The following is a 9,592-nucleotide window of genomic DNA, read 5'->3' on the forward strand; positions in this document are numbered from 1 at the left end:
CCCCACCTGCGAGTGCTGAAAGGGGGCGACAGGAGAGATGGGGGGGCTCTGGGTCAGGGGGTGCAGGGATAAGGTGAGGGGGAACGGTTTGAAGCTGAGAGAGGGGAGATTGAGATGAGATGTGAGGAAGAAATGTTTTCCTGTGCGGGGGGGGAGGCAGTGGCCCAGGGTGCCCAGAGAAGCTGTGGATGCCCCATCCCTGGAGGGGTTCAAGGCCGGGCTGGATGAGGCTTTGGGCAACCTGGGCTAGTGGGAGGTGTCCCTGCCCACGGCAGGGGGGGAGAACTTGATAATCTGTAAGGTCCCTTCCAACCCAAACCATTTTACGAATTATTAGAAAGAGTATAGTTTATTTAAAAAGGTTGCTAGTACACGGCCATGCATTAGCTGTACTCTGAGGTCTGGCCATAGCAGCTTCACTTGTGGTTTAGAAGACATGAATGCCATACTAGGTACTTCACCCTCACACAAGAGCAATAGAGAAAAACAGCAAGGAAGACCCATAACTGATGAAAAAGTATCTTGTGGTACAGACAGATTTAGACACTCGAAAGATTAGTGATCCTGTATGGCAGCCAACATGCCACATGTAATTTCAGAATAATATGCCGGTGGGGGACAATATAGAAGACACTTAAACAGGAATAGTCCAAGCTGTCTCCTAGAGACTGAACAGGGAGTCTGTATGTCTGTGCACCTTTTACGAACTTGTAAAGCATAAATAGCACGTTACAAGAAGAGTATTTTCTGGAGTCATAAAAGAAAACATTAAAGTAAGTTCTTCCATTATCTTTGTGTGATGGTACCTTGAATCTTATGAATACTCAACCTCCCTGTTTTTTATAGTAGCTGATTTTTGGATAAATTCATGTCTTGTGGTGATAGCTACATACACTACATTTGAACTATGAGATCAGAGCCCAGTTGGGAGAGAGAGGAATTAGTTTGCCTGAGCTGCTAAGTTGACTTGATCTGTATTTAATCAGTAGATTAAAGAACTAATCACTGGTGACCAAACAAATGTCTTTCCATTTCGAAATGGCCCTCCTCTTTAAGGTGAGAGTGGTTGCACTCCACAGATTTTCATCTGCCAGGCAAATTTAATACAAAAATGCACAAGTGGTTTGTTCAGCTCACATATTGCAGGTCAACTTATACAATAATGCAGCCTGAATACTTTGATTTGTCTATCTATTGGGCTGAAGAGCTGACTTTCACTTAAGCATCTTGTATCCATTGAATGCCAAAAAGATCGGATCTTGTTTTAGTATTTTGTGTCTTGCTGGTTTACAGCATTAGTTTTTGTGCATATGGCTGCAGAATAAAACTGTTTTCTGTGAAGCGCTCTGTGCAGTTCTGTTCTCTCTGAATCACTGCCATTCTTTCTAATAAATTGCATCCTTGATGTACAAGATGATGTCTTTGCATTAAGTTAAATATAATTAATGTCTTTCTGTATTGTGGTACTAATGAAGGTGCTGCTGCACAAGATTCTTTGAAACAATAGCTTTGAGTTGCAACGTTGTTGGAAAACGTAAAGGTTGAAGGGAAAGCCTTGCATTTCCCAGAGTAGAAGTTAGATCATTCCTCTCTCTGACCATTAGTTTTCACAAAAATATAAGAATTTAATATCTGAGTCTCAGTACTTTTATCAAATGTAAATTTAACCAATGGAGTTGGCAGTTGTCAAGTGAACAGTCAGTTACCAATTGCTACCACAAGGAATTCACCCTAAAAGTGTGATTATGTTCACTGAAAAAAGTTGTCTCTCCCTTTAATTTCTCTCTCTTATGCCATGGGAGAAAAATATCTCTTTAAAACTACTGAAATATACTGGTTAGCAGGGAGCACAGAACTTCTTTAAATCTTTTTTTAAAATGTAGTCCAGAGTCAAATTGAAGTTAAAAGCTAAAAGTACATCTCTGTTCCATTAGGCTGAAAAAACAAAACGAAAAACCATAAAGATGTGTGATCTCATAACCCCTACTTGGTTGTTATTTGTAAACTGAAATACCTTTTAAGGTAGAAGCTTGTGTAACAACTATTGAACTTTTATTTCAGACAACAGCTACAGCATTCTGCAAACCGCCTTGCCAAAGAGACCAATGAATATCTGAAGGAGTTGGGGTCTCTACCACTTCCTCTGTCTGCTTCTGAACAGGTAGGCACACAGAATTTGTCTGTATGTGTTTTTAAATCACTCATTTCCTGAAACTAGCTTAGACCACAAGCTCACAAAGCTTGAATTGGCACAGCTTAAGAGACGGAAGCCTTTTGCAATGAAGAATATTGTTGAAGTGGGGAAACACATTAAACTGGCTACATCCTGGCTGCTTGTATGACACTGGGAAGATAATGTTTCCCAGTGGCAAATAGGTATCAAACTTACTCACCTGAGAATAAGAAGCCCTAAATGTTTGAGGAGAGCTGAGTATGCAATTCTGGTTTTCTGAGTAAATTTCTGAAAAATAATCCTGTTTATGAAGTACCTGCTGATGTGAGGCAGTGTTTTAGGACATGAACTCAGCAAACTGCATGTCAGGATGAAATGTGATCATGCCAAAGAGCTTTCCCTTGCATGTGATTTATTAGCGGGGGTAGGGGGGAAGGTGACTTACCTTGCTCGTATTTGAATTAAGCAAAATATAACAAGGAAATTATTATGACTTTATCTCTTGCCAAATAATCCTTTGAGATCTTCCTCCCTATGGGAAAGGGAAGGGACAGTCTTCTGCTGTTGGCATTTTCTTGCTCTGCTTTAAATCACTGCCACAATATTGATATATCTGCTTTTGTGATACTATTGTGGGATGATCTGGGGATATGGGTCAGCAGATGTTGTCTAATTCTGTATTTAAAAGTTTATATGCCAGTTGTTAGCATGGCCACATTTTGCCTGTTTGTTCAGCAAATATTTTTCAGTTAATCTCCCTCTGGTGAACAAAATTGTGTCATGTGCGTCTCACTGAATGCAGCAGTGACTTTTGAAGCCTAGTGAAGCCTGTTGGAGCGCTCCAGTCAAAATCTGCTGGAGCTGGCATCAACATGCCGAGGATCTCCTCTGACAGAAGGGTTGTTGCTTCCAGACTGTTCAGATGGAATGAGGCTGCTGTAGTGGCTTATTATAGAAAAAACTAATTGAAAACATTTCTTTCCTTGAAATGGCTGTTGAATTGATACAAATTTGTTGAAGGATTACAATCCTGGAAAGCCTGCAATTTGAGACGGCTGTTGGGAATCTCTCTTATGGAAAACGTAAGAAGTGACCAGTGTATTGAGTGTCCTTGGGACAAGGTTTTTCACAACTTCTTGTTTCCCCATAACTAGGATGTCACAACACTCAGCTGAGAGATTCTGTGGAGGCTAAATAAGTTGATGCTGTAAAATGAGGATGAAAAGGAATATTACAGCTAAGGTATATGGAGAAAAGATAAACTGAAATGGTTATCAGGACTAAGGATATTCTCTGATCAAATAAGAGCAGGCTTGTAGTGAGGCATGGCTGAGACAGCTTATGAAACTGGGGTAACGGGTGTTGTCATCAGTTCTGGAAGCATGGAGCTTCCTATATTTGTAAGAAAGTTAAGGAGGATGTCTTATCAGGACAAGAGAAAGTTAAGTATTACCAGGTTGGCTAAGTAGAGGAATGACGGGTAAAGGCATGACAGGTATCCAAAAGGTGCGTCCTTAAATGTGGTAGATTATTGGAATGTGATTTGAATGAAAGCAATGGTGTAGAAGATCTCTCTACTTCCAACTTGAAACTAGATTGAAATTGGAGAACCTTACTGCACAAAACTGTTCTGCAATAGGCAAGGTGTAGAGCATTTGGTACAATGAGTTAAAATATGGTGGGCTTCTTTGTTCTCTCCTGCGCCCCAGAATGCTGGAATGAAAAGATCACATTCATTATTGTTATTATGATGATGATGAGTTTTTTGAGAGTCTGACAGTTACATTATCATGAATGGGAATATCTGAACACTTGTTTTTGTTTCAATTCTTTAGCGCCAACAGAGGCTTCAGAAAGAACGTTTAATGAATGACTTCTCCGCGGCCTTAAATAACTTCCAGGCAATACAGAGGCGAGTGTCAGAGAAAGAAAAAGAGACTGTAGCAAGGGCGAGAGCTGGCTCCCGTATCTCTGTAAGTATTTATAGGAATTTTGTATTGATAGAGAGAACTACAAGCCTCTTGAGAGATCTTGTACTTGCCTACCAGCTTCATAGCAGTCTACCGACACATTACCGAGAGCAGGTGAGGCCTCGGTGCATTAGTTTTGTCATTGCAGGTGATGTAAGTAGGCACTCATTTCAGTGTGCTCCTTGTCCATGTTAGTAGAGGACGAAAGGAATCCTGGTAGTTGCAAACATTGTGGAGGATGTGATGGGGAGTCAAAGTATTGCAGGCTGCTTTTTGCTCGATGTCAGCCCTAGACTACCACTAGCTTACAACACGTTAAATTACATCTTAAATCATGCACTATGTTTCTTTACTGTTTTATAGCTTCTGTCCTGCTAATATCTCCAATGTATGTTGAAACCTTCTCCCTATTATGTTTTGAAAAACCCCTGTGGCTACTAAGAATATATAATAAAAAGGCCAGTGACAGCATTTTTCTCCCCTTGCCTTGGGGCTTTGTGTTAAGTGTGCATTCTTAATTTCTGCAAGGGAACACATTTATCTGTTGGATTATGCTCTTAAGCTTTTTGCTACATGTTGAGAAAGGAAGTGACAAACAGCAGCTGATCTGAGTAAATGGACTAGCTGCTTTTGATCACTCAGTTGCCTCTGACTTGCAGAGACAATCTGAATCTAAAAATTAAATCTGAAGATGAATCTAAATCTAATCTTAATTAATCTAAGTTGAATCTGAAAGCTGAAGTGACAGTGGCATTCTTGAACTCTGGACAGTATATGCCTTTGTCTTCAAGATACTCCTGTTGATTTTGTGAGTAGTCCTGGTAGTCTGCAAAACTAATAACTTGTTTATCTCTTCCAGGCTGATGAGCGAAAAGCTTGTTTCATTTGATAGGTAACAGCTTCTTCTACTCTTGATGTTATCATTTTAAATATGTATAATTAAAGTTTTTTGTGGTAAGATATGTTATGGTAACTTGGGCCAAGCTCTGCAAGTTGAATGCAAAGCAAGAAGACTTGAAATGCAATTATTACAGTATTTGTAATATACAGTGTAAAAAACTAACTGCATATGACAGTGTTTTATCCTCCTTAAATGTAGATTTCGTGATTACTGCCCTTGAGGGGAATACTACAGTCCCCAGTATGTGGCAGTTGGAGCTTCTGGTTTTCTGAACCATGAGCACAAGATTACCAGAGAGGATTTCCCTCACTGTAACTCTTTCCACAAAGAGCTGTATGTTTGTTTCGTGGCTTTGGGTGTTAGCTAGCAGCCCAGTTGGAGCTGTAATGGAGTAGTGGACGAGCTGCCTTTAAATTCAGGAGTCCTGGACATTATGCACTGGCAAACTAATCCTAGAACGTGCACGACAAGACAGCATTCCCGTCCCCCGTCAGACAGTTGTATGAGTTCTGCAATAACAGTGTGCCTGCATAGTAGATAGGTTTGTAAAATGTTATATCAACTCTACAGTGTGAGTAAAGAGAAGCGAAGACACTCCAGAAGTATCTGTGATTGCTGTGTCACGTTCTGTTTTATGTGTGTTTGAGAAAACTGGGATGAAATCTGTTGTCCTTCCCTGTGCAAATCCTTTAGCTTTCGAAATCAAGAGACCTAGCTTACATGTCTCATCTATATGTCCTCCCTCTGCAAACTGTACTTTGTCCGATCAGCTGCTTGGCGTGCATCCCCTTTACTAGTCCAGTGCTCTCACGTACTGAGTCAGGAGGGAAAGCCCCGGGTCGTTCAGTTATACGGATGCTGTGATGAGTCATGATGCCTTGCTCACGAGGCAGGTGCCTGTTCATGCAGAAGCTCTAAGCTCAGTGCGAGATAGTGGCACACAGCAGCTACTCCGCGTTTGAAGTTCTTCTTGTGTGCTGCATGTCAGAAACTTCTGCCTTAAATGTCTGAAGACCCTGCTGTCATCTCAGAGCTGAATTGCTGGATGGGTTATCTGACCCTAACCTAACCATGTAGTTTATCTTCATTTCTTTTGGCACTTAGAGACTTTAAAACTTACTATTTAGTGCTGTAGACCTAACATGGAGTGTTACAGTGCTTCCCAGCACGCTTCTCTGTTGAGAACAGGGAGATGTTGCCTGTGAAGAACTTTCTATGCTGAACATAAAGATGGCCTTGTGTTACAGGTGCTGCCTTCGTTATAAGTGATGTAACTTGTGCAGCAGTTATGGAGTACCAGCTCTTCGGGAGAGGGGTAGACCGAGATGCAGAGTTATTTGGTTTTTAACATCTCTTTTGGTGTGTGTGATGTAATTTGCAGTCCTTATTAGACTAATGAAGTAAAACACTGAAACATTTTATTCCTGTCTCCAGATAGCAAGTGAGAATCTTTGAATCCAGGTGCTTGTCAGGTGTTCTCTTGTTCTGATAAAATTCTGCTTGCAGGCTACTCTCCATCAAAACTTTCACCCTGATTTCTCCATATTGGGAGATGGTGAGAGGGAAGGAAGGTACCGGTATTTAAAGGGGGCAAAAAAAAAAAAGGCAGAACTGAAATAAGGAGGTTTCTTCTATAGTGCTATAGATAACTGTCACATCCTAGAACAGAGTATTCTATGCATGTAACTGCTTCCCAGTTCCTTGACTGTTCCTGCTCTGTCCCTTTTTTTCAATTGTTACAATTTGTAATTGTCACAAATCAGTCCTGTCTCTGTATATAGTCGCAAGGCCAGGAACCTGGGGGTTGTTCTGTAGGAAACTTTTCAACTTTAACTCACTGGTGCTTTGCTGTAAATGGAGTGTGGAAGTACCTACACTCAGAGAAAGAGTTGTACTTTCTTTCCATCTCTTTCCAGTGGTGAAGATTGGAATCAAATGCAGTCTCAGGAAGAAGATGTGGCAATAACTGAACAGGACCTTGAACTCATTAAAGAAAGAGAAACAGCAATCAGGCAATTAGAGGTGACCAGTAGATCCTGCACAGTTAACAGTATTGGGAGATTAACCAAAGAAGTCATGCAGTGCTAACTAATGGGATGGGCTGAGGAGATCTGAAGGTGGAGGAACAGAGTTACTTGTAGAGAGGATTGATGCCAGGACCAATCTCCCAGCTCCTGTTGAAGGAGACTAGGTATATTTTCCTTCAGTGTTGACTGGTGGTCCTTCACAGATGGTAGGAGCTGTTCATGTTACAGTGTTCATCTCAATTCCATACTGTGTTCATTGCTAGTGCGATGGAACAAATGCTGCGTAGCAGGAGTATTGTAGGTTTCTGTGTTAACCCCAAGCTCCACAGATGGTAGCATCAGATTGCCTCAGTCAGTGAATGATGGGATCTCTTCTGACGTTTTGAGCAATGGTCAGAAGAGGTACTAAGAATGAGGATTAGAGAAATTGTAACCAGTGTTTGTTATAACTTGTCAAACTGTTGTCTTCAGGCAGACATTTTGGATGTCAATCAGATATTTAAGGATTTAGCCATGATGATTCATGACCAAGGAGATATGATTGGTAAGTTCTGCTTGGATAATGGAAGTTTCCTCTTAGTTCATTTATGTGTTTTGCCTCCGTAGATTAAATTTTCCAGTATTTGGTATAAAAAGTATTGTATTTCTGATTATTTTTTTAACACTGCAGCCCTGAAATATTTGCAATCAGTTATTTTATTTTTTCCATAGATAGCATAGAGGCTAATGTGGAAAGTGCAGAAGTCCATGTGGAAAGAGCCAGTGAACAGTTACAGAGAGCTGCCTATTATCAGGTAAATTCCATATGCTTGCATTATTGTCAATGCACAGTTGAGCAGTAATGGAACAGGCATAGCAAGACACATACTGAGCACTGCAGCACACCAAACAAGTTATTAAAAACAACTTGTGCAAGTTGGCACTCACAATCGTGCTGCAAGGAATAGATAAAGCACTTGAGTCAACAACACAGCATTGAAATTACCTAATTCAACGGATATATGGTCAGTCTGTTCCTTTGTGTAGCTGTGCTTAGCAAGTTTAAGTGTTCAGCTGTCTTTTCTGCTAACTCCTGAGAACAGCACGGTTAAACAAGAACAAATTCTCATGTTGTATCCATCTTGTAAACATATCAGCCAAGAGACTGATGTGCAAAAATCCTTGACCACACTTGGGAAACTTCAGGTGACTGGGATTTGTCCCATAGTCTGTCTTCCCTGTCGCATCAAATTTCTTGAAGTGGTTCTCACTGCTGCTTAAATTTTTGTGTATGATATTCAATGTTTGCTGTAGGTTCCCTTCATCATTATTGTCCCTTTAGGGCCAGATTCTGTGGAGGAACAAAGGTTCTGCTTCAGTCAGTCCCACACAGAGATTCACTGCTGGGACTTTAGGCTTCCACACAAGATAAAAGATTGGACTCTCTTAAGCTGTTAAGAGAGGAGGTACCAGAAGGCATTAAAACTCCAGTGCTGTTTAGCGCAATGGAGAAAAAGTAGCTTTTACCATCTATCAGCATTTGGTTGTATTATCTTTCTCTGTGGCTTCTGTTATAAAGTTTTGAGGTATGTTATAAATCTAAGTTTGGGAGCTATTGGACGTCTATTGGATGTGTTTCTCTGGATGGAGAAGGAAGTGGTTATATATAACTGTCTTCAAATCCTTAGACATCAAGTTAAAAATATTTGGTGTAATGGACAGACTGTAGTTTCCTATGATGAATAGAGTGATCAAAGCTGTAAAATCCAAGTACAGTAACAGTACATTAAATCATTTGAACTGTAGAAATGTAATACTATTTCCACACCAAGTGTCCAAGGGGAGACTGCTGTCTGTATTGGAGAACTTAGCAGTTTTGTTAGTCTTACCTGGAAAATCTAAATTGCTAGAGGTGTTTGGCTTGCCTTTGGAGCCATGGTGTTGGCTGTTAGGACGAAAAGCATGTGGTAGGTGTTGTCAAGTTATCTTTTTGTAGCCAACTTTAAAGCTTGCTCCTATGACTGGAGTGTTGGAGTGGAAGGACATGGGGTCTTCAGGAAGGACAGGCGCGGGGAGGAGTATGTCAGTGACCAGCTGGAGTGCATGGAGCTCCACCTGGGGATGGATGAGGAGCCAACTGAGAGCTTGTGGGTCAGGAACAGGGGACACTGTAGTGGGGGTTTGCTACAGGCCACCCAACCAGGAAAACTGAGTGGATGAGGGCCTCTCCAGACAGAGAGGAGCAGCCTCATGTTGACAAGCCCTGGGCCTCATGGGGGACTTCAACCACTCCGATATCTGTTGGAGGGACAATCCAGCAGGGCATAAGCAAGCCAGGAGGTTCCTGGAATGTGTTGATGATAACTTCCTTCTGCAAGTGTTAGAGGAGCCAATGAGGAGAGGTCCTAGGCTGGACCTTCTTCTCACCAACAAGGAAGGGCTGGTGGGGAACATGAAGCTCAAGGGCAGCCTGGGCTGCAGTGACCATGAGATGGTGGAGTTCAGGATCTGGAGGTCCTCAGCACAGGACAGACATGGACCT

General features: G+C 41.4%; 1 protein-coding gene across 1 annotated transcript in view; it reads left to right on the forward strand.

Moving 5' to 3' along the window:
• STX12 (syntaxin 12) overlaps positions 1–7,865 on the forward strand; it is a gene marked incomplete at its 3' end in the record, with an annotated part of 8,540 nt that extends 675 nt beyond the window's left edge. Inside the window, exons 2-7 of the mRNA XM_010072496.1 lie at positions 2,062–2,161; positions 4,009–4,140; positions 4,986–5,035; positions 6,961–7,066; positions 7,543–7,615; positions 7,783–7,865. Of these exons, the coding sequence (XP_010070798.1) occupies positions 2,062–2,161; positions 4,009–4,140; positions 4,986–5,035; positions 6,961–7,066; positions 7,543–7,615; positions 7,783–7,865 (544 nt within the window). The remainder of the gene's footprint in view (positions 1–2,061; positions 2,162–4,008; positions 4,141–4,985; positions 5,036–6,960; positions 7,067–7,542; positions 7,616–7,782) is intronic.
• Between the last annotated feature and the right edge of the window lie 1,727 nt (positions 7,866–9,592).

The sequence above is a fragment of the Pterocles gutturalis genome, unplaced genomic scaffold, assembly GCF_000699245.1.
Source record: "Pterocles gutturalis isolate BGI_N339 unplaced genomic scaffold, ASM69924v1 scaffold12337, whole genome shotgun sequence".
Lineage (NCBI taxonomy): Eukaryota > Metazoa > Chordata > Aves > Pterocliformes > Pteroclidae > Pterocles > Pterocles gutturalis.